At 38.0% G+C, this 25,717-nt stretch overlaps 2 protein-coding genes and 2 pseudogenes across 3 annotated transcripts; 2 read left to right on the top strand and 2 right to left on the bottom strand.

Annotated features, from left to right (window-relative positions):
* Positions 1–2,400: 2,400 nt before the first annotated feature.
* On the top strand, positions 2,401–3,094 carry LOC137724301 (NDR1/HIN1-like protein 6; annotated as a pseudogene).
* A 239-nt stretch (positions 3,095–3,333) lies between these two features.
* Positions 3,334–7,360, bottom strand: LOC137724313 (uncharacterized). The gene is made up of 4 exons (XM_068463055.1): positions 7,082–7,360; positions 5,774–6,665; positions 5,060–5,226; positions 3,334–3,907 (listed from the first exon to the last, which is right to left on the bottom strand). The coding sequence occupies exons 1-4, from the start codon at positions 7,357–7,359 to the stop codon at positions 3,700–3,702; spliced, it is 1,545 nt and encodes a 514-aa protein (XP_068319156.1). The 5' UTR covers position 7,360; the 3' UTR covers positions 3,334–3,699.
* A 152-nt stretch (positions 7,361–7,512) lies between these two features.
* LOC137724318 (uncharacterized) lies at positions 7,513–10,159 on the top strand (annotated as a pseudogene).
* Positions 10,160–11,049: 890 nt separating this feature from the next.
* Positions 11,050–17,684, bottom strand: LOC137724310 (uncharacterized). 2 transcript variants are annotated; one of them, XM_068463052.1, is made up of 13 exons: positions 17,281–17,684; positions 16,625–16,674; positions 15,857–16,128; positions 15,697–15,771; positions 15,552–15,610; positions 15,264–15,399; positions 14,558–14,654; positions 14,390–14,456; positions 13,929–14,027; positions 12,933–13,022; positions 12,228–12,382; positions 11,661–11,762; positions 11,050–11,484 (listed from the first exon to the last, which is right to left on the bottom strand). In XM_068463052.1, exons 3-13 carry the CDS (start codon positions 16,107–16,109, stop codon positions 11,343–11,345), a joined length of 1,275 nt encoding a protein of 424 aa, XP_068319153.1. In that variant the 5' UTR covers positions 16,110–16,128; positions 16,625–16,674; positions 17,281–17,684; the 3' UTR covers positions 11,050–11,342. The 2 variants fall into 2 exon arrangements, with proteins under 2 accessions (XP_068319153.1, XP_068319154.1); XM_068463053.1 differs by lacking the exon at positions 16,625–16,674.
* Positions 17,685–25,717: the final 8,033 nt, after the last annotated feature.

Genomic DNA, 25,717 nt, shown 5'->3' with positions numbered 1-25,717 from the left:
TTACCCTTGAAACGTACGGACATACACCCAAACCCATCAAACCTTCACAGATCGTGGAATCCAAGCACATATTCGAGCTCGTGAGGCTTGTAGGAGTCCAACCATACCATTTTCAGGTAAGAACACCATCGTTTTCACGTCGAATCCACGATGTCCGATTTCGAGTACTGTTCATGCACACGTGATTTCTCACGTTTTAGGGAATTTCAAGCTTGTAGGTAGCTTGGTGAGGTCCCTAGGAGGCTCGGGGTGGTTCGTTTGAAGGATTTGGACGTCGGGATCACTAGTGTCGAAGTTGGCCGGAGTTGGGTTGAATTTTCAGGTGAGATTTCGTGGTTTTTAACCCTTGAAAGTAGTATAATTGTGTTCCTCTAGTTCCAAGCTTCATTTTGGTACCAATTTTGTGAAATTTGGATGAAAAACGAAGAAGATATCAACGTTTGAAAAATTCCCGATTTTCCGGCGCCGGAGGCTCGCCGGAGAAGACGACGGAATATTCCTGACGCCGTTGACGGAATCTGTTAAAACTGACGGAATATTCCCTACGGCGTCAGTTGACGCCGTCAGCGTGCCACGCACGTGCCTGCGCGTGGCCGACGCATGTGGCCGTGCCTTGGCCGGCGCGTGGGGGCGCGTGCGACGGAGGAAAATTATTTTAAAAATATGGGGATGTTCCTGAGGTTGAGTAAAGCACGTTGGTATATTCAATTGCCCCATTTGAGCATTGTATGAGAAGTTATTACGAAAGGTTTGGTTATGTACTTTAAAATTAACGTTTTTGTAGTTGTTTCGCATATAGGTGATACCTTTCCCGAGGACGAACGTGGTCACTCGAGGCAGGGGGGCTACGACCCTTCCACATACCAGTGAGTGGGCTTTTGGTTTTCCGTATATACCTATATACTTATATTTTCCCAGAAATTGATTTAAATGTTTAATAGTTATATGCCATATTTTATATTGCCGTTGGTTATGCATAATTACTTGCATTGGCATATATGGGTGTGTATTGGTGTTGTGGACGCACAGGTAAGTGCCAAGTAAGTGTTATTCATGTTTATATTCAGTAGTGATTCGAGAAGTTTAGAGAGCTCATAGCCTGCACCCCCGGTGTTAGTGCTCCCGCCCAGAGTAGGGCACAGTCCTTCACGTGATGTTCACCTCCCGCACCACACGCTCAGCTTGGATCCAAGTTAGGTGCACAGTCCTATCGTACAGACCACTTTAGGTGGTTCCGACTCGTAGGTGACCCGCGATTACTCGCCCAGCCTTCATGTGATCGTAGCACTAGAGCGTTTATATGTTACACCCAGTCTTGTCGTACAGACCACTATAGGTGGTTCCGACTCGTGTGCAGGTCTAGCTATTGATATTGAGATTTGAGCTCTAGATGAAGCCGTACAGGTCACGTTAGGTGACTCCGACTGCCAGATTACATGCTATTGATATGATTTATACCTGGGCACTTGCATTTCATTGTGAGGTTTTGGCATGGCATATTCTTGAGCATGATTGGTATATATATACGTATATATGGTTTCTGGGAAGTATACAGGTTTTACGGCGAGGGGTTAGAACTTATTTATTAAATGGTTTTAGAAAAGCTTTGTTTTTGCCCACTCACGCTTTTGTTTTGCGCCCCTCCAGGTTCTAGTTGTCTAGCAGGTTCAATGGTTTCCTAGAGGACTTTTCCGGCATTTCTGACAGACGATCACCAGCGTAGGGCCACCTTCGGGTGTACTGTTGTCGCGTCATTTGCATTTGGACTGCTTAGGCTTTATGCTCTGACCTAGGCGTCGCACTTACTTTGCACTTGTTATTACTATATGTAAAATCAGTTTTTATTTATTCGTATTGCTACTGCTATTATCATTTTATTTAGCTTCCGCACCGTGCACATGGCTACGTCACTTCCACGTGACGGCCAACATACCCTGATCTCGGTCGGGGTGTGTCAAGGAACCTAATTTTCACTGAGGTGATAGTCCATAGACTAAATCGACACTTCACCCTTGTTAAAACATTGAACGAACATATTAACCTACTATACACCTTGAACGTCAAAATAACTTGGTTTTAGGAATGCTATTTTGAATTTGTAACTGACAAGGGATGAAGGCAACCAAGGTATTATTCGCATTTGAATGCTTATTAACATTAGCTGAACCACAGCACATACTTTATACACACTTGGTGCTGTAAGTATAAATTGCGATATGTCTGTCGTTTTGAGTAGGTGAGGGGGTGATCTGTGATCAAACCTTTTTTCTCCCAAAAAAGTCGTAGGAATATTATTAAGAAAGGCCGGAGGACCATACGCAAACGTTAGGAAACCTACATGCTTATTTATATACACGGAATGGAAACGTAGACATGAAGGAAAGTTAATTAACAATAGAGATGGCTGATCACCAGAGAGTTCGTGTTCATCCTGCTGGAGATGTGGAGGCACCACCTATGCCTCCGTTGGTGCTACTGCACATGGACACAGTTCATCATCATCATCAACTACAGAGAGAGAAAGCGACAGAGAAAACAAAGCTGCTTCTGCCTTCTGGTTCAGGCGAAAATCACTCTGCTCCCTTATCTCATCTTCCACCCTAAACTTCCTAATTACTCGGATGATAGCTTGAAGATTAGCGACTTAAGGCACAATTTGGACTTGACCTTATATGCTCAATTCAACGTCAAATAACAGCCAATTACCCAAACAAGTGATCAGAATTTACTACGAGAATGGTGGCCGGTTGAGTGTGTGGTATACAAACACGAAGCTTTATCAAGGGACGCTACCAAAGTTTTACCAAGCTCATCAGAACAATACTCTGCTCAATGTAGCCTTGACTGGCCAAACGCAATATGGAAGCACTTTGATGAATACACTGCAACAGCAACAACAAACCGGAAGCATCCCCTTGGATCTAAAGCTTAACGAACCCGTGGCAATTAAACCCGGGAAATTGAAGCTCAGGAAGGTGACCATCTTGGGGAAATGCTTGTTGGTGGTAGATAGCTTAACTGCTAACAATTTGATTAGCATTAAAGCTAATAATTGTATATTCAGAATGAAACTTTGAATTAATCTTGCAATACATCTGCAATATAGGGGATATGGGAGCTGTTTATTTATTTATTTGTTTTTTATCTGTTGCATTTCTCTCTTCTTTCTTTCTTTCTTTCTTTCTTTCTTTCTTTCTTTCTTTCTTTCTTTCTTTCCATATGTATTTCCATCAATGCAGTAGTCGTTTTCTCTCGTAGTAAACGCAGCAATTGAGCTGTGACGGAAATAAAAACCACAGCAATTGAGCGCGCACGAGACAAAATCACAAGTGATGCTAAAGGTATAAAATATTTTATATGTAATGGTGTACAGATCTACATAGAGTGTTATGCCTATCGATAAAATGTCATGTCATGTGTCCTACAATAGTTAAAAATATATAACTAGAAGGGTCTACGAGCAGAGTGCATCACATAATCAGAATCAGTTTCAACTTGAACTGACCTGCAGGATCAGTTTCAACTTGAACTAACCAGAACACCTGATGGATTTTGTCACCTGTACGTTCCAGTCATTCTGGGTGCATCTTATGTGATACAGACCCAACCACTTCAATTTATAAAGTGGATTAACAATACCTCTCATTGCCATCCATGGAAGCATGTTTGACTTCTAAATATCAGGACAATATACAAGAACTAATCACCAGTCAAAGCCCGAGGTCTGTGCTCAATCGTAAACAAGGACATCCCAGTTTGTGAAATTGCTCTAACAAATGCCATATTTGCCGTTACAGTTGGAGCACACCAGGAATCACCAGTACCAAAAACAACCTTATTCTTCAAAGCCAGTTTTCTAGTGGTTGGAAGGCTCATCATGCGTTCAGAGGGACTATCAGGAACAACCCTGCACCAGTCCTAAAGGTTATTAGCGCATGATAATACCAACAAAAGGGAAATGATTAACCAGATACAGACCCTATAGATAATAAAGGACCAAATCATCAAACCTATCGTACCAACGTCCATACAAGTCAGTTTGAACCTCAATGCAGACCAGGGTTGGTTGGTTATAACAAATGTGCAGTGCTCGTTTCCTTCTTTCTATAAATTTTCATTTCCTAAATAAATAAATAACCTCAAAATATGTTTAATGTCCTAGACTGAGGGCACTAGAATCTAGATAGGCTTTACCAACCTCGGAAGCCAATATGTAAGTCTATTTCATGCATCATCCTCCAAATGCAATCTACGAAGTTCCTCGTATGTGCAATGACCTAAATCATACACCCAAGGTTAACTCACCAATTAAGTTGAAGCATTCCGCAGGCTGAAGCCAATTATATAAGGAAAAACAACTTAATGTTGACCTATATTGACTTAAAAATATGAAGTGCCATGTCATCATAAAGGTTGTTAGAATCTGTTAAATGGTTAGGATCTGTTGGGATAAGATTGGCTAGCTAATCCTAGTCAGCTAAGATTGTAGAAGGGTGGTTACTCTTGTATAAAAGAAGAGAATGTGAGACTGTGAGGGATTATCAAGTAATCAAAAGAATATTCAGATTTTCTCTTAGTTTTCACTGTGTCGTTCTTCTTCCTTCTTCTTCCTTTCTTTTCTTCTTTGTTTTCTCTTTGTTATTGTAATACAACCGAGACTGTTAATACTTAAAACAGTTTTTGGTTTTTAGTTTTCATTTTGTGTACTTTTCCTTATACATTTCTGCTACATCTCTTCCGGCATCCTTCCTCCACTCTTCTTTATCGCTCTTTCTCCCATGTTTTTCTTCTATCTCCAACACAAAAATGAAAAGTAAAACCTTAAAAAACAAAAAAGAAGTTGTTATTAAATGGACCCTTAGTTTTTTCTATAATGTCAGTGTTTTTCTTCTATCTCCAGCACAAAAATGAAAACTAAAAACTAAAAAAACAAAAAAGAACTTGTTATCAAATGGACCCTTAGTTTTTTCTATAATGTCAGTGTTTATATTCTTTTGAAATTGGGGCAGACACAAAAAAATGTTTAAAGAAGTAACAAAAAACTGGTAGGAAAACTCACGTAAGATACTTTAGCATTTGGCTAGCTCTCAAGTTCTCATTGGGCCCACCACAGATCAATGCTAACTCTTTGAACTCCAAAAGGACACTTTCACAGATTATGCCTCTCTTTCCAGACATTGCGCGACCAAGTTCAACAAGAATTGGATTCTGAATCTCAGACATCACCTGGCAGGATATCAAGAAACCTTAACCTGGATTGGATGTTAATGTAACATAATTCTTGTGAAAGGTGGATAATTTTATTTAGTTCCCAGAACGAAAAAATGGTTGATGAGGCATATAAACAAACTTTATGAGTCAGCATGATAGCAAATACCATAAGAAATATTTAAGGAAAAGATAAATAAATATAATAAGAAGTTCAATGTACAGAGTAACAGTGGTTAAAATATTATAGGTTGTCATTTTAACGGACTGCCAATGATCTACCGAACCAATCCGTTTGTGTTTGTGTTTATTAAGTATCTGCCACACTGTAAGACAATAAACTTGAACAGCCAGCATTGAAAGGATTTCTCAAGATATTTTAAATCTTAAAAGTAAAACTAACCATTCACAGAAGAATACCACAGAGCCAACAGACGCTAACCCTAAAACTAACTACTTTTTGAGTTCATAATTCAATCCTTCAATATGGCTATGTCCCGCTGTAACACCAAAAGATTTCCAAGACAATGGGACGGGAAACACAAAACTAGAATGAAGAACTAACCTGTTGAATCACAAACTCGTAGTTACCCTTAAACCGCTGCCTCAATTCACTTTCTGGAGTAGCCAAAAGCTTGTCTGTACCACCATTACTAATACCCGATATAAGAGCAATCAAAGCAGTTGTATCAAAGTTAATAAGTTCACCATCACCCAGAATACGCCCCAGTTTCACAGATTCCACATTTTTTGCATCCAATGAGTGAATTCCCATTCTTGAAATCAGAGAAGAGAAAACAGGGAAAATTTGAGTGTGCTTCAAAGGGACAGACGGATCCTGGTAAGTCTCCACAGCCGCCTCTCCCAGGCATGAGTCCTTCACATCAGATTCTGAACTGAAAACAGTGTCCCTTGGATCATTAACCTTTATTTCAAATACACAAGCCTGTTGAAAAGTTCTTGCGGCAAGTACATTAGTCCAGTCACCAGGTTCGTCGGATAAATCAAAATCAAAGTCTAAAATAGGAAAATCCAATCGAAACTCAGTTGCCCCAAACTCCTCTTTTAGTCTATCACAAATAACGCTGCTAAGACCGTTTCGGTATGAGAAGAATAGAATAATCGAGGAAGGTTTGAGTGCCACAGCAGAGCGGGCAGCAGCAGTGAGTTGCTGAATACGCAATTTTAAGCCCCTACTCTTATGATGGGAAGGGGATCGGAAGCCAGTCCAAGTAATGTATTTAGGGTTCCTGTCGAAGACAACAATCCAGACAGGGTTCCTATGGAGTGTGCAAACTATATCAACATGGACGTGTTTGTGGTTGACACAAGGGTCGGTTTGCTGTGCAATTGGGGCTAAGGTTGAGAAAGGGATTGGCTTGCAAACGCGAGAAACCCCAGTAATGAAAGGCTGCCGGAGAATGTGAACAACTGCCTCAATGTGTCCGACATTGACACTGCCAAAATTACAGTTGAAATTAACAAAAAAGATACCCGTCAAATACAAGACAGACACCCCACAATCACAATCACTCCATTCCATTCCAGTTCACAAGTAATGAAAGGCAAAGGAGATGACAATTATTCGTTTGTTTACTTTTCAGTCGATATATTTCCACGATAAAATCATTAAGCAGCTAAGTGGGTTCAGATTATTTGGAGACTAAATAGAATTAGATGCCATGCCATAAAAAACTCAATAAAAAAAAACTCAACTCATGCATAAACAAGTAAAGAAATGAAAAGCAAACCAGATGATAATTATTTGTTTGTTTGTTTTTCGAATTTCATTGATTCAGACGATACATTTCGAATTTCATTATAATAGAATGAGATGATGTGAGAATGAATGGGCAAGCAATTCAGTGCAAACCTCTTGATGTTGGTGAGGGGAGTTGAAGAAGTGGAGGAGGAGGCGGCGGAGGAGGAGCGGGAGAGAAAAGTGAGTTCGGAGTGAACCAGTTTGAGAAGAGTGCGTTTGATGTTGGTAGGAGCTGGCAATCCCTCTATCCGCCCTATCACAAATCTGCATCTCTTCCTTGCCAATTCCAATTCCACTGCTGCTTGTGGTGCTGCATATGCATATGCATCTGCGTCTGCTTCTGCTTCTGCCCCTGGTCCATCAATCACTTCCTTTCTTCCGACTTCCATTTTTGCTCGACAGAGTACTCCAACAAGGAAAGAAGATACTCTATATATACATATGAGGCACGCACGGCAGGCCCAACGCCTTTTATATACTGTGGCTCGGCTCACTAAAAGCCCATTTATCTCACTTGGACCAACTCATGCAACACGAAAAGAAGCCCATTGATGTCAATGCTGTCCTGTGGTCGGCTGTGTCCTTCTATTCCAGTTTCCACCTCTTTTGTTTCTCCTCCTCCCTCTCAAATTGTCAATTCTACCATTCCATTCCACAGTGACAGTGTTAACAGTGCATTGCAGCGCCGCAGACGACGGGTCCGGGGCCTTCTCTTCGTCTTCTCCGGTATTCCATCTTCTTCTTCTCGCTACTTTTCCTCAACTATTTGTTTATTTATTTTTATTATTTCTGCTGCTGCTGATGTTTCTCTTCTGTTTTATTCTTCATTTTTTCTGCCCAACCAACCCAGCCTAGGGCTTTTGATTTAGCCAGTTGTTGTTATTGCAAATTACTTCTTTCACATCTTTTGGGCTTAACCTGCAATTAATACCCCTTTTGATTAAATATTAAAGGTTACAGATTAAAGATTAAATATCGTGCTGGATAGGATAATCTGGTGTAAATTATAACAATCCTCTGAATTTTTTTTTTAATTTCTTTCGTGCTAAGCCAAAATATATATTCATTATAATGTCATTTCATCTGCTATGGGTGAAGCAATGGCCGTTGAAGAGGACTCCGTTGAACAAGTACTTGCAGCGCGTCAAGAGAGGCTAAGAGCTCTTAAAGCTGCTCAGGAACTGTTAAACACTCCAGATGAGGATTCCGCTCAAGTTCACGATAACACTAATGAAAACAATGCAATTAGTGACGAAGCGTGAGTAGATCCTATTCATGTTTTGTATGTTAGTATCCCTTACCTATCCTCCATTTTCTCAATAGTCTTATTCAAGTATTGTATTAATTTTAAATTCACAAGTTTGTGGGTTGATAATGTGAACGTTATTTGGTAATTTTACCCATTATGTTTGCAATCCCTACTCGCTCTGGATTTATATTTCATACGCATGTGTCAGTTGAGATGATACTAAACGGTTTTGTTTGCATTTAATATTTCATGTATCTCGACGAGCATGAGGTATGCATGTGATTATGGGTTTTTTTGGGGATAACATAACTATGGATTATGTGGTTTCATCGTGAGGACAAGATCTTTAGGGTGAGGACAAGAGTAAACCTGAATAATCCCCAAAAGGAGTAGCTGAATGAAGGTTGGGAAGTAGATACTGTCGTACCATACACATATGAGACTTCTGCTTCCATTTTTTTTCATAGTCTATGTCTTCACTTATAGTAGCATTTGAATTCATTTCATGGTTGTATTTGTTTAGCTTAGTGAGATAGTTGATTTATAGTAGAAGGCTTGGTCAGGATGTTTTCCATTATATCATTACTTATTATGATACATAGGTTGTCTGTTCTTCATGGCCTTTAAATTTATAGGACCCGGAAAAAATGGCTGCCTTAACCTTAAACTGTAAGTTTGTGCAGTAATACCAACATGAAATTCCGAAATTATGTTCCTCATGATAAGCAGCTTCAGGGGGGAAAGCTTGTTCCACCGGTGCTGCCAAAGTTTGAAGACCCTGTTGCAGCAGTACCTCCTCTATCAGAGAAGAAAGAGGTGCTTGATTACTTTTGAATAGGCCCACTCTCTTATTCATTAATCACTAGCATCTGTGCTTTTCAAAGGGATTGTTCCTTATCTTACTTGTGCTAATTCTGGATCAACGTTCAGGACCCATTTGTGAATATTGCTCCTAAAAAATCCAAACTGGGAACTTCGCAGGGATGTGCAGAAGAGGCTTGATAAGCTTGAAAAGCAAACCCAAAAGGCAATGCTTAAACTTATGGGTATGTAATTACCATTTTCACCATCACCCTCCATAGAAAATTTAAAAGAATGAACATCATGAAATATTTTCTTAAATTGATTCGTTAGAAGGCGTGCCATAAGTTTCAATCACCATTACCGTATTGTTGTTTTCAGAAATAAAGCAGTTGATCTCTTCATATTTCTTTTCGTCTTTCCTGATATTGAGCTGTATGTCCGTAGCTTGTATTGTTACTTTCCTCGCCATTATTAAAGTCATGCTTCCCCTACTGGGAAATATATCAATCTCACATGGTGTCCCATTGGATATTCAGTTGCATTGTCTAGAGAAGTAAATAGTTTCAGAACCATAACTGGGGCCCCAGTTCGGCCTCTGCATTAAAAAGATCAAGTCTTTTCCTTGACGTGCTTGGCTTACAATGTAAAGAGGCTAACATTGCATTTGGTTAGGAAATTGGTTTGAAGGTTTCAAGGAACTGCATCACTTTACACTTTAATTAATCTATCTCCTGTGACAATGAGAATCAACTGCTTAATAACTGGTTTTCTCTTTCTTTTTGTATTTTTTTGTTTTAGCAGGGGAACAAGAGAAGCAAAAGCAATTGGATGGAGACGGCGGAAATGGTGGAGAAGACTAGAATTGACTTTTCCTGACCCTGGCACCTGAAAAACAAAAAGGGGAAAAGGAAAAAAATCACATAAGCTCTTCGAGTTAAACATCAGACCTTTCCCGCTCACTTATAAACATGTTGAATAGAGATTTGTACCTGTTTGCAAGTAGTGACTTGGAAATCAGCTTCTTTTAGCTTTATTATTGATGATAAACTCTGTGTTCTGCATTTGTTGAAACTGAATGTATTCTTGTATTTTCGCCAAACAATGAAAATGGTGTCAATAGACTCGATACAAACATCCACAGCCAACTTGAGCTATCAACACCCTAGACAGAATGGCCTGCTGCAGTTCCAAGTTGGAAATTCCGACCTGTTGGAGCTACAATGTGTGATTTTGTGCTTGATTATCCCTTTTCTTGTTGATGATTATCCTTGTTCTTGTTGATGAAAATATTACAGGAGATAGTCTTGGTTACGGCCAACACCTCTACCTCCATCTAGAGAAGAAATTATAGAGCAGCACGTGCGCAGTAGGTGGATTGAGATGCGGTGGCCATACCCAAGACCCACTCCGATTCCAAATCCAAAGTGACTTCCAAGATCCAACTTCCAACCAACAAAACGAGCCAATGTAAACAGAATAATTCTAGAATGCTTTTTTATGAAATGAAAGCGATGGGCAAACGTATTTGTACTGGATTAACTTTGATGGGCAAATACCCCATTTTTGGTACTTTGCAAACAAATCATTCATCTCTTTCCCTGAAACAGTCAATTAACAACTTACACACAAGAAAGGGGAGACTTTTACAGAGCTCTATCAAAAGTAAATTACCCACGGGAGAAGGAACAAAAGAAATTTAGAAGGAAAAATGGATGCACAACGATTGAAGAATAATCCACCCAGTTTTGAATGGCCATCCACACTTCTGGATCGGTCACTTTTACTCTGTAATGCAGAAAACTATTCTCATATATTGCTCAAGGTTCTAAAGGGCACTAAACGCTAGTCGAGCGGCGAGCTAGGACCTAGCGCCTAGACGGCTAGGCGGGATCTAGGCGGATTTAACTAAATCCATAATATTTCATGTAAATAAGTGTATGTTTATACGTAAAATATATATAATTTCATCATAAACTACAAAATAGAATGACATATATTTTGAAGTATTGGAACATAATGAAAACACGGGGAACAAGCATACAATGTGTGCTCATTTAAGTATTCAACAAGTCTCTTACAATTTATTGAAAAAAAAAATAAAATGCAAAATGAAAGTTATCTATTTTCTGCCTAAGTGAGACGATGCATAGGCGGGTCTGGGCGGGTGCCTAGGCGGTCTGGACGGGCACCTCAGTAGGTCTATGGGGCCTTTCTTAATTTTCAAATGCATAAGCATTAATCGGGACGGTGATCAACCGCCTAGCACCTAGGCGGGGCCTAAGAGGCTCTAGGCTGGGATTTTTAGAACAATGATATTGCTTATATTCTGTCATTCCTGAGCTGGTTGGAGCCCTTATTCATGTGTTCCATGTTCCAAGAGGGGTCTACTGGAGGAAGTTGGAATTCATCCGGTTTCAAGGCCAATGCAAAATCGGGCAATGTTGGTGCTGTCTCCATGATTCTGCAGTTGAAATATCCAAAACCAGACGTTAATTATTCCCGAGGGTTTGTTCTATGTATCATCAGCCAAGAACACTGAGATTGCAATTACGGGTGCCAAGAGTGAAAAGGAGATTGCATTTAGGCATAAACAAAATACTATTGGTAATAGTTCTATCAGGCAGGAACAGGACATACTTCTCGTGTGAGTACAGATCACGGTTTATCCGCACTTTGCTTGAAGCATCTTTTGGAATTTTCTCAGATAGATACTTCATGGTTCCCCAGAGCGGTGGATTTCTGCATAATGTGTGTAAAAAAAGCACTTAACCATTAAAAGAAGAACGATTGACAAGAAGAAGAAAACTGATCAGCTAATGGACATTTCAATCTTGAAACATCCAATGCTACATACGAGACGGTAGATATTCACAACACGCACACAAATTTCAAGAAGGGCCTGTAGAATAATCTCTGCTAATATCTAGAGATTGGACTAGACTCTAGAGTAGATAATTTAGGAGACAGTTTTCTTAGGAAGAGTTCTCGTAGAAACCGAACTCCATCTTAATGGATACTAAAGACAATTTTATGTTCGTTCCTTGTACATGTTTGTGTTTGACGTTCATGGAGATAGGGAGAGAGGATAAAGATATTGCGGCTACAGCACATAATTTATTGCCCCTAGAAAAAACAGCAGATAATCCGCTAGATGCCAACCAATGAAATTAGCAAAATGAATACGCAAATCCACCCTCTACCCACCTTGACAAAGGGGGAGCAGCATTAAATGCTTCGCATGCCTTCTTACTTTCTTTGAAATACTCATCTGCTGCTTGCAAAGCAGCTACAGCCATCCCATGAAATTTTTCTGTGTTACCCTCATCAAGGATCAAACCATGATAGTAATATGCAGCAGCCTGGTTGAAATGGGAAGGTTAAAATTGGAAGAACTTTGGTTAGCTGTTCAGAACACAAACTTCAATCATAATTCGTAATTGAAATCAAATATTCAACATTAGCAGCGTAAGACCCCTCCCTATCAGCTAGATCAACTCGAAAGAATGAACTAAACTATATGATTCTTCATGAATAGTTCAATATACTTTCATTTGGCAGTTACTCATTCAGAAAAGACAATAGCGTATCAGAACCTAGAACATAGGTATCAAAATCTGCATGCACGTAATCTAATGCAAGGGAAGACAAACCAAATGAGCAAGTAATCACCAACGTAGAAAATACAAATGACCAACTTGATATCTTTTTTAGATAAATGCAAGTGTGCTTTCTAGAGGAATCGCTACAAGGCCACTATTTTCCCTCCATAAATAAAACATACATTAACAATCACGCTTTTGGCTTCCTTGTTACTCTCATAGACACTATCCTTATAGTGGGAGGTAAACTCATAAGTTTAGAAGGATAGTGGTAAGAGCATAAAAAAGACGAGCAGAAAGTGCAAAATACCTTTGCCTCAACATATTTCCACTTCACAAAGAGCCGATGCTTTTCACCCCAACCATTTAATAATGGAAGGTTCATAATGTTATCTTGAGCCTGCAAATAAATGGCATAAAGAAAGCAATATGCTTCAGGATCACCATGTGATTCAACAAACATATAATGTGTTCGGATGACAAGAGTAATCATGAGAAACATAGTGAACCACAGAATTAACAACTTATATATGACATGTAACTGATATGAAATGTATAGGAACTTCTCACAACTACTCCAAATAGAGAACAGCCAACATTACTCAATGTCGGGAAATGCAAAAGGAAAACCTAAGAATGTAGCAAAAAATTGGTTTATGAATAAAAGGAATACTGAATAGGGATATGATTTTAGACAAACAGCACAAATTGGAGGTTAGATCCTCTTGTTTGGAGTATTCAGAGAGTTCATGTTTTTTTACCCATTCTAAATGTTGGGTATGTGGGTAAGTTCAGTATCATGGGCATGCATCATATATGCACATGAAGGCATGATAGCCTTCGTAAAAGAGAATCCAGCACATTACGAAAGACTACTGATAGAAAGAGATGATAACCTAGAACCAAACAAACTCATTAGTAAATATAGAGTAGTGGTATAAATGGGGTAAGCTCACCTAAGGCATCAAACAAACGAGGGTGTATATTTGTTATCATTTTTGGTTTTTTCACCTTGCCATCGATGGAATCCATCATGTACTCACAACGCGGTTTTAGAATCACTATAATGGTCCGTTAATCTAGAATATCTAAATTCAGACCCTGCACTGATGCTATTCGAGCTGACTACTGCTTCCTCTTTCCAACTCAATTCACAAGGTTCAAATTCAAAATGCATACAGGCCAAAGGAGATGAATTAAAACAGGAACACAATGGAAGCATGGAAAATTTATAACAAATATCCCAGACATTAAATGATATTACTCATTGACAAGATCAAACCAGAAATCATGATAAATTTCTTACCTGTTGCCAATACTTCACCATTTCACATGCAAGCCTTCGCTTCACTGCAAGTGTAGCTTTTGTGCTATCTATTGCCATTCCAAGTTGAATATCAACACCCTACAGGAGACAGGTGGAAAGAATGAAAGAATGAAGTAAAAATTATAAATAAAACAAGGAAATCAAGCGATAAAAAGGGTCAGCAAAACATAATAGTCAGAAGACACAAGGTTCCAACTAAATTGCATTTTCGGGATAAGCTGGACAATAACGAGATGTCAAAAAAGAAAGAAAGAAGATGCATGAAAAACCAAACTTATTGCAGTTGTACCCTTTGTGCCCATTAAGCAGGATAGGTTCACAACTTCAGGCTGACTGCAATACTTATGTTTTATAGTAAAAGATGGCATTTCAGAAGCATAAATGCTGAAATATAAAATGCAACATTTTACCAGATCAGTCCCTTTAAGTAAAGTTACTACCTGTCCTAATGCTTGTAGGCAAAGCGCTCGAAGAACTCCTTCTGCTAAGTCAATTGGCAGGTTTCTCCTGCAATCAAGGAATAGTCAAAAGATTATAAATAACAGCGTTAGGAACATGATAACAAGCAGAAAGTTAAAAATCAGTGCAAAATTTAAACTGATACAAACTTGAGCTCAGTCGGCAACTGTGGAAGAACATGTCGGACGGCACAATCAAGGTATCCTGCTGCCTTCAGGAAAATATCAATGGAAGCTCGTCTACTCTCTGTAACAACAAGAAAAACAATGGAACCTTCATAGTATGACCAATGAAAAAGAAAGAGCCATGCAAGGCACAACCTAAAGGTAGACTGATGACAACTACTGCATACACTGATTTTGTTAATTTTCTTTAGAAGTCTTACAAAAACAAGATTTCTGATAATATAATATAAGCAGGTGAAAAAAAGAACTTAGTACAAAGTATCAAACACAAAATCCATTTTTCACTCGTCTTAGTGAATTCCTTAACATATCAGCATACTGCTATTAATAGTTTAATGACATAATCTAATGAATTTTCAGTTTTCTTTATCTCCGATTTTCCAATTCCTACTATTTTTCACTGAGTTCCTATGTCAACCATACTAGGTTTCACCCAAAAATTACTGCATCTGATTCTTAAATCCAGGCAACAGTTTTGTACTATAACACAAAGTTCTCTTAGAAACTGAGAAGACTTTATAACCATTAAAGCTATACTCATTCTAGAAAGCATTGACAACACAACTTTTCTCGTTAACTTAACAAGCCATGGTAGGATAATAATAGAGATGATAAAAAAAAAAAACATAATTAATCGGCTTTAGTTCAGTTTTCATGTGGTAATGCCTACCTTCTGTTACTTTTGGCTGATAACCATCAGCAGATGTTCTTGGAAGAAGTAACAAGTTAGCTTGTGATAATGATAGCATTGCCATTAAGTGCAAAATCGACAGCACCTCGTACCATGCATTAGACATAGCTGTTTCCTGAAGAATCATTCATTCACATTAAGCTAGGTTCCCTTTGACAATACCATTGAATCTGAACGCTATTTGAGGAATGACTGAATGAGGAAAGCAAAAACTATGATTTGCACAACAGAGAAATATGAGCTTTAAGAGCGCTCCCACATGCCCACCTCTGCATCATCCTCATGATTTACCCACAAAAATTGAACCTTGTGGTGTAGCTGGCTTCCTTCACATTATAAATAAGAAACGCCTTTAGGATTTACTAAAACTTGTGGATACAATTAAATAAGAAGGCATGAGATCATGATTTACCATCTTTCATTAATCCCAAAAGGACAGGCAAATAATCCTCGAGAGCCTGCTGAAGATCGGCCAATGTTGAACCACCTGATGATAAGAATTCATTTAGATAAAGAAATATCTGAGTTCAGATATCATTTGGAAAAATTAACAAGCTTGTGTTTATGAGAACCATGTTGAGTAGCAGCTCTTCTCCTCGTTCTGGTAATTGTTGGACCTTCTTGGGCAGCCATTACAACTATGCGAGTCCTTAAAGCAGATAGGCGTTCCACTAAACTTTTGGACAAGTGATCACCAAGTGAATGAGAGAAATCAACAGGTTTAGGGATTCGCAAACCGGGAACATAGACAGAAACTTCCCCAATGTTTGCCGGCCTCCTCCTATTTCCTTGTGTATCTTTCGGTGTTGAGACCAGGCATCCCATATCCTAAGACTCGCTATATCTGCTAACCAAACAAAGTTCATTGAATCAGCATCGGCGGCTGTATATATAGATTATGGACATACGCATACGATTCTCTATGTATATGAATTTGCAAATTAACAGAGGCAGACTCTCTCTCACACATGAAACAGTGGTGAATTCAGAAGAGCATGCATATGAAACAGAAACGAAGATTGTTCAAATACTATAGTCCAAAGAATGGAGATGGGTATCACGAGGAGGAGGAACATAATAAACAGCAAGGAAGGCATAATTAAATGCCAACCACCAAAGTGCACTTGTTCACGAGCAACACCCAAATGGCTTGACTAGAACTCTCTCTCTATCTTTGGGATTGAGATTGAGATTGAGAAATTAAATTTTATCAATTGTTATTTAAAAACAATTATATCTATTTACAAAGGTAGACCAAGTGTGAAGGAAGGGAGCATCAACTAGTAGTATGTAAAGAAATAAATAAGAGTTGGGAAAAATTGATGAAATAAAAAACAAACCTCGTCTGTTAAAGGAAGGGTGAGTGATTGGTCAAGCGTTGTTGTATTTTCTGCAGCAAAAGGAAAAAAGAAAGAGAAGAATCAGAGAGGCTAGAAGAAAAAAAATTAAAAAAATTAGTTAGTTTTTTGTGAAAGGAGGAGAGAATGAATCACATGAAAGGCATGAGGGAGGCATGGCGTTGGACAAGAGTTGAAAGAGAAAGAAGGGGGTGATTTCTCGTGCAACCAATTGCAATTGCAATTGCATTTGCATACGTACGCCCGTCCGTTGAAATGATATATGAAATGTGAATGTGAAAGTAAAGCAATTCTACAATTGAACTACAAATATTCTAAAGGAAAGCATTTGGTGCTTGGTAATTGGTATTTGGTATTTGGTATTTGGTATTTGGAGTAACCTAACCCTTTCCGCTCACGAAATAGTGAACTTGAGCCGAGGATTATGAGTAAAGAAAGGGTGTCCAAACAGACAAGTTGAAACAAGCAACAACTGGAGCAAAGCATTGAATTGAATTCTATTAAATTAAAAACCCAGAATTCCAGGCTTCAAGCTTCAAAGCTTCAAGCTTCAAGGGACTCCAAAGTCTCTAAGGCTCCAATCCAAGCAACTGGAAGCAATTGAATAATTGATAGGGTGAGAAGGCGAGAATACTTACCAGTTAACATAAAAGCCAGCGACTTTGGATTGAGTTTGCAAGTTGGTGGACTCTTTCGATCATCAACCCCCAATCAGTCAGTCAGTCTCCTCCATTAACGATAATATGAGAAGGAACAAACAAGCTCTTTTACTCTACGACGGACACCCCACAATTACCGCCTTTAGCCTTTAAGAAGCTTTAAGCTTTAAGCTTATTTGGTCTCTGCAGTCTGGAGAGAGATAGATCACAGACAGACAGACCTAACAGCCCTTGAAAATTTTTACAAAGAGGAGAAAGGCAGCCTGCCTTTTGTTGATGTAGGAGCAGAGTCGTCCAGGAGTCCAGAGAAGAAAGAGCCAAACAAACAGGTGAGGAGGACAGAGGAGGGTATTGGAAATTTGGAAAATGTAAAATTCCTCATATTTAAAATAAAATAAATAACAATTACAGCTTCCAAAAGCTTTCAGCCTTTTTGAGTTTTAACTTCACTAACTCGACACAAAATTAACAAATGGGGGAAATGGTGGAAATTGGAAAATTGGAATGTAACTTTCAACTTTGTGTGTCCTCTTCCTTAACATATTATTATTATTATTTTATATATCCATCACCATTTAGTGGCTCTCTAGTATCCATCATCATTTAGTGGCTCTTTAGTAGGATTCTCTCCTCTCTTTTTTTTCTCTCGTTCTGTCACCTCCTATTTGAATAAATATGATTAAGTCACGTCTATATCTTGTATTAATTTTTTATTAAAAAAAATAAAAAATAAAATATAAAAGGCGTTTTTATAGAAAAAAATATAAAATATAAGAAGAGGGGAAAGAAAATTCTAATCCCTCTCTCTCCTCTTTTTCTTTTCTTTTTTTCCATTTCTTTCTTTCCTTGGATACTGGTTTCTTTTTTTTTTTTTTTTTTCTCTCTGTCAGTGTTAGTGCTCATCAGACGACGGACATCACTAGTGACTAGTGACCAGTGAGTGATGAGATAAAACGAGTTGGTCGGTCCTTCTTTTCCTACGTCAACATTAACTGACAGTTATTCTTGTCATTTCCGCACACCCTTTTCACTTGCACAAATTGCACTGCATGTTTACTTTTTCACCCTTCTTTCTATTTCCGGCAACAACTGTTAACTTATCAATTAATCAAAATTATGAATCGAGAATGTTGGTGTTGATATTGCAGTGCACACTTGTCGTTTGCAACTCATCTTTTCTTCTTTTCTCTTTTCTCTTTTCAGAACTATAGAAAATATTACAAAACAAAGCCAGTTCCATCTGACTTGAATCGACTTCGTCCCCATTACGACTACAGATTTCACAAAATAAATGACTAGTGTCAACCAGATACTGGTGCAACCACTCCTGGAGGCTTATCCAAAAGTTTTATGGTGGTGCGAGCTGTCGAGTAACGGATACTTTGGGTTTTTTTTAAAGTATTATATCATAAAGAAAGTGCTTATATTATAAAATTAATTGATAATACGAAGAGTAGTTTATTTACTTATAAACACATACAATGTTCATTAATTTTTAGATGTAGAATTCATATTCTAAACATATATTTTTTATATATATTTTTAACCCAATATCTAATTGTTGTAAAGTTCAAGTTTCACATTTTTCTTATGGAATTAACTTGGATCAGCCGGTTCAAATGAACTTTACGCCCATGATTAGAACAACTTATTATAAATGTAAATTTCATCGGTACAAAAAATCAATATAAATTACTAATGTAAATGAACTTTATCATATCCTAATAATTCTTATGGTCTTCGATCATGTTTAGTCATTGAACTATATACAAACAGATAATCGAACTTGGTAAAAGTATCGTAAACCGTCTATCTATTTTCAATAGTTAATTGATTAAACATTTTTTAATTGATTTTTTATGAGATCATCTTTACAACAAAGTGAATTATAACGTGAACGGTCTCGAGTATAAGCATGAAGTTATGTAAATTGGATACAAAATATTTTGAAGAGGAGTTCATCCTTAACCATGAGGAGCCAAGTGTAGATTTTTATAAAAATGGATGGATAGATTCGGCAAAAGTATTATGAATTGTCTATTTATTTGCTACAATTGGTTAACTAAAGAATTGTAATTTTAATTGATTTTTTGTAGAAACGATCTTTTTAGAGTGATTTATATTGACACACCCCGACCGGAGTCGAGGCGTGTTGGCCGTCACACGAGAGTGATGTAGCCAAGAGTGCAAAAGAAGTAATTAAAAAAATATGAACAAATTAAAACCAAATCAAAACTTATTTAAACTAGAAATAAGTAAGCATGCGGAAGTGGTCAAATGTGACATCCCACATCGTCCAGGGGAGTGATCCTTATATGTATATTCCCATCTCTACCTAGCACGAGGCCTTTTGGGAGCTCACTAGCTTCGGGTTCCGTAGGAACTCCGAAGTTAAGCGATAAGGGGGCTAGAGCAATCCCATGATAGGTGACCCACTGGGAAGTTGCTCGTGAGTTCCCAAAAACAAAACCGTGAGGGCGTGGTCGGGGCCCAAAGCGGACAATATCGTGTTATGGTGGAGTTGGGCCCGGGAAGTGGTCCCGCCTGGGCCGGGATGTGACAATTTGGTATCAGAGCCTAACCCTGGTCGTGGTGTGCCGACGAGGACGTCGGGCCCCTAAGGGGGGTGGATTGTGACATCCTACATCGCCCAGGGGAGTGATCCTTATATGTATATTCTCATCTCTACCTAGCACGAGGCCTTTTGGGAGCTCACTGGCTTTGGGTTCCGTAAGAACTCCGAAGTTAAACGAGAAGGGGGCTAGAGCAATCCCATGATGGGTGACCCACTGGGAAGTTACTCGTGAATTCCCAAAAACAAAACCGTGAGGGCGTGGTCGGGGCCCAAAACGGACAATATCGTGCTATGGTGGAGTTAGGCCCGGGAAATGGTCCCGCCGGGGACGGGATGTGACATCAAACCCGAAATACAACCATCCAAAGCATTGGTAACATAAAGGTGCAGACAAACTAATTAAGTACTAAATACACAACAAAAGAGGAAATATCCCTACATTATTTGATGGAGTGTCAGAACCACCGATTAGTCCTCGTGTGCCACGAAAGAAAGCGAAGGATATCTAAGACCTGAAGGGGCGAAAAACAGAATGGTGAGTGGGCAAAAACAAAGCTTTAGAAAACACATTTCTCTTTCTAAAAGTAATAACCCCTCATTGTAAAACCCGTATAGTTTACAGAAAATAATACTACATAATACGAAAATGAATGTACAAAGCTGTGAAAACAGAAACATGCCAAGCCACAATATCTTAGCAATAGCAAATGTAAGCCAGGTGTAAAATCAATCTAAACTAGCATACCAGTCGGAGTCATCTAATGTGGCTTGTACGACTGGACCTATTGCTCATTAGCCTATGCTAGCACATGAGCCGGAGTCACCTAGTGTGATTTGTACGACAGGCTGGGTGTAAATATGTACGCTCTAGTGTTACGATCACGTGATAGCTAGCGATAAATTGCGGGTCACCTACGAGTCGAAACTGCCTATTGCAGTCTGTACGACAGGCTAGCATCTACTTGGATCCAAGGCGAGCGTGCGGTGTGAGAGATGAACATACACATGAAGGCTATGCCCTAGCCCAAGGCGGGAGCACAATCACGGGGGTGCATCAATGAGGAGCTCTAAATGAATATATGCATGCTCATATAATGCACCCATTTCAACCACATAATAACTCACCTGAACATACATGCGCCTCCGTATAATAATTTGACATAATCACAATTCTCATCATAATGCAATATTTAAATATAACACATTTAAATCATGGCATGCTATGCATAATTAATTTAAAATATTTTCTGGAAACCATAATACACACACACACACATATACGAAAACAAATGCCTACTCACTAATATGTCGAAGAATCGTATCCCCTAGCCTCACTTGACTGCGTTCATCCTCGGGGTAGGTCTCCCCTATATACGAAACAACTATTTTTAGTTAATTAAATGACACATACACAAGAATCTAGGAATAACTTCTCATAGTTTGCTCAAACGGAAGGTTTGAATATACGAAAATGTTCTACTCAAAGTCACAGACCCGCATGTAAAAACCACTCGCTGGCCGGAGGCCGGACGCGCCCTCACGCGCCGTCCAACCCACTGCCATACGCGCGGCCACGCACAAGCACGTGCATGACATGCACGACAGAAACTCTAACAGCCGTTAGGAATATTCCGTCTAAACAGACAGAATATTCCATTAAATGGTAGCGATGTTACCTGACGCCGTTAGAATATTCCGTTAACTTTAATAGAATATACCTTGTCTTCTCCTGTCAGCTTCGTCATCTGCCGTCGTCTGGTTCCTCGATTTCTGGGAAAATTCGTCGAATTCTGGGAAATTTTTCAAACCTTAATATCTAGCTCATTTCTCAACCAAAATCCATGAAATTTATATGGATTTAAAGCTCTTGAAGAGTAGAACAAGTTCGTACCTCTTAAAAGTCCAAAATCAAACGAAAAACAGCTTGAAAATCCCTCGAAAGTTCTTGCCAAAACTAAAACTCCTCGAACTCACTTGTTCCGATGTCAACTTCACTCTAAACTTACTCTAGGGTCCTTAGGGAGTTGCGTAGAGGCTTCCTCACGTCCTAAAACCTTGAAATCTCATCGGGATCGCGACGATACCAATTCGACTGAGTCGGAGCTTCTGAGTTAGCGAGTTAAAACTCATCCGTTCGTCGATCAGATGGTACTACTAGGTTCATGAGGTCGAGATGAGTACGATGGTGGTATTTGCAGGTTCAATTTGTAATGATTTGGGGATGGTTGTGTTGTGGTGGTGTCTCGGGTACGAGAATGAAAGAGAGAGAGTACCTGATTGAGCAGATAGGAGAGAGAGATATAATCTGATTGAGCTAGGGAAAATAGGAACTAAAATAATTGGTGAATAAGGTTAGTGATAAAAATAATGTAAAACTGCATATGTACATCCACGTCACTTAGTCAACTAGGGTATAATCGTCATTTAACACACTCGAGAAGAAAATTATATAGAAAATAGGGACAGGTCGTCACATATATAATATGAACAATTTCAATCATAAGCACGAAGTTATGTGAATATGCACCAAGCCTTAAGAAACCAAGCTCTTCTTATACTTTGTCCAATTATTGAGACTTGAGCGTGGACGTTGTCTTCATGTCTTATCTTTTCCTTCCATCCCTTATTGACACCGAATACATAATAATGTATGCACTTATCGAGTAATTACTAACTTATAAACAGTAAAAAAAAATAAAACTTGCATTTCTCTATGAAAGAATGCACATATCTCACTTTTTTAATAACATACATATATTCAAGGTATGGCACCATATAAATTCATTTGTATAAACTGCATAAATTTCGTAATGGAAACTGTTAAATTTCTTAATCTTCATTTGATTATTAGAATCAGTGATTGTTTAATCATTCAAATGTATTAAATAAATGAACAATTTCATCATGCAAATGTTCTATATTACTCGTACCGACGATTATCCTAATTAAAACTTGATCACAAGCCATTAATAAAGAATTTTTCTTCAACTTGATGTGTTCCAAATTCAAAACATTTTTTTTTTCTTTCTAATTGAGATTGGAGTAGTAATTAACGTTGTTTGTAATAAAGAAAACAAAACAAGAACAATATGGATATTAATATTAATACGTACACGTTATTTTGGCTTTCATTACATTGGTACTTTGGTAGGTAATTAACTTGAGTGAGGATCCTCGCCGGATTCTCTTTGTGAGGATCCTAGGGATCTTCAAATCACATTCGTTTATCTTACTTTGTGCGGTTAAAAATTATTATATATTGTTTTAATTTAAAATTAAATATAAATAGTACATGACGAAAATTGATCGCATAACATATAATAAATGAATATAATTTAAGCATTTCTAGGATCCTCTCTCAATTAACTTGGCAAGCGTGGATACGAATTTCTCAAAATATATTGAATCTTTTGGATTTGGTCATTGTCTTGACTGATTCCAGACTTCCAGTTGTTTCTAGAATAGTAATATCTGTTATCAAATCCTATCCGACCTCGATCGGCTCATCATGTTTACTTGTCCTTTTATTTTTGGCTAAATTGGATTAATGGTCCCTGTGATGAGAGGATAATCGGAAGACAGCCCCCGTGGTGAAAAAATTTAGATTTAAACCCTCGTGGTGAACTCCGTTAGGATTTAAGCCCAAAATGAACATATTCCTCATCTTTCTGTTAACACATTCAACCTTCATAACCAAAAGAGAAAAAAACTCATTCATCCAAGGCTATGAATTCATTGATCCATGCTTCGATTCCATTCAAAGATCTTTTGTCCATTAATCAGTGAATTCCCTAAATATGCCCATTTGAGAAAAAATGATTTCAAAGAAGGTCCTTCAGTTGTCAGATTACATAAGGATTGTGATTTTCTCGCAAAAAGCAAAACAAAAATGAATATTATAGTTATAAACAATAGGAGGAGAAAATTGGCGATGAAAATCCAAAATATGTAGTGGTATTCATTTACAGGGAAATGGGTTTCTTCTGTTGGATGCGTCTATGGAGATTGAAGAAACATGAACATGGGTATCTCTTTTGGATGGGAGATGGATTTGGATTTTTTTGGTGCCATTTATTTGATGGTAAGAATGTTGCTGCTTTGATTGCACTCTCTATCTCAACGCTCACACAATTTTTCTTTGTTCTTTTGCTTTTCTGATCAAAAGATTGAGGTTGCAGCTATTCAAATACGACACATGGAGAAAAATGCAGGACAAATTGAGATTGAACGCAGCAGACTTCGTGGTTTTAAAATCCAATGAAATCTTTGGGGGAAGGGTGGGATTGTTAATTTTGGGTTAATGGAGAGTTCACATAAATGTTAATTTTGGGTTTAAATCCTAACGGAGTTCACCACGATGGTTTAAATCTGAATTTTTTCATCACAAGAGGCTATCTTCCGATTACCCTCTCACCACAGAGACCATTAATCCAATTTAGCATTTATTTTTTGACGAAAGAAAAAGAAGGAAGAGGATGCTCTCCAAATTCACTTAGTATGAATTTTAGGAATTCTTACATTTTAACCGTTCATCGTATATCGTGCGGTTATATTTCATCAGATACTATTTGTATTTAATTTTAAATAAAAAAGTCAAATGATTTCTAACCACACGTTGCACGATGAATGACTAAGATGTAAGGATCCATATGATCCCCACAATTTGGATCCGGATGGGATCCAATTCCGAAAAACAAAATATATGTTCCACTAAGCACTAATTTAATTTGGGTAATGTTAGAAAGACTAAATTTAAAGACAAAATTTGCAAATTAAATGACATAGCACCAATAAAAATGAGCATTTTTATCAACGTTTAAGTAATAAATCATCATCAACTTCCATGTCTTTTAATTTCCAAAATTTTGTCTATAAATTTAGTCTTTCTAACATTACTCATTTAATATAAATCAAAGAGCAAATCAGCTTGAACTTGTAGCTATTCGCGGGTCATATATATGTTTCCTCATGGAGCTATATATAATGTATAAGTATTATATATGTAATAGGAAAAACTTAACATCTGTCATGACTGTGATGGTAAGAATATAAACTACTCTTAAGTTTTGACAAATTGAATTTTGACAAGTAGGTACTGTTAAGTGTTAACAAATTAAGTAAGAAATTAATATGAATATTTAGACTGTGCATGCATATATATAGTTTTAGTTTTAGACTTTTGATTGACTAAGACATGCATGCATATGCATAAGCATACGCCATGAATTAGCAATTGCTTGCTTGCTAGGAGCAAGATGGATTCATAAAAAAGAACAGGATTTTATGGGAACTCATTAGATCTCTGGGCTGCGCAACGTCATATATATTCTCTCTCTCTCTCTCTCTCTCTCTCTCTCTCTCTCTCTCTATATATATATGTATGTATGTATGTATGTATAGAAAGTGTTTGAGTTGATGGTCACATATGCATATACATAGTACCAGTGGCGAGGCCAGGATTTGCCGAGGGGAGGGACGAAATTTAAAAGAGTGCAAGGTTCAATTGAAACAGTTGCTTTCACATTGGAAAGTGTAAAGTTTTGAATCAATATTCATAACAGAAAACAGTCTTTTCACCAAAACGGTTGTAAGCGGTAATATGAAAACCATGTAAAAAGCTTCAATTGGTTAAGATTAGATTCTAAAAAACGTTTAGGCCCTAGTCAAGCAGTGAACTGTGCCCTAGTAGCTAGGCGCCTAGACGAGATTTAGGCAGGAGCCTAGATAAAATTTAAATAAATTTTCTTTTATTGTAGAATAAGCATTAAACAATATTTACATTATTTTTTAAAAATTAACACAATATTCATAGATAATGTGAGAACTTAAGATTAATACGCT

This window comes from Pyrus communis, unplaced genomic scaffold (genome assembly GCF_963583255.1).
Source record: "Pyrus communis unplaced genomic scaffold, drPyrComm1.1 SCAFFOLD_22, whole genome shotgun sequence".
NCBI lineage: Eukaryota > Viridiplantae > Streptophyta > Magnoliopsida > Rosales > Rosaceae > Pyrus > Pyrus communis.
The sequence above is the reverse complement of the archived record's forward strand: the minus strand, read 5'-3'. Positions and strand labels throughout refer to the sequence as shown.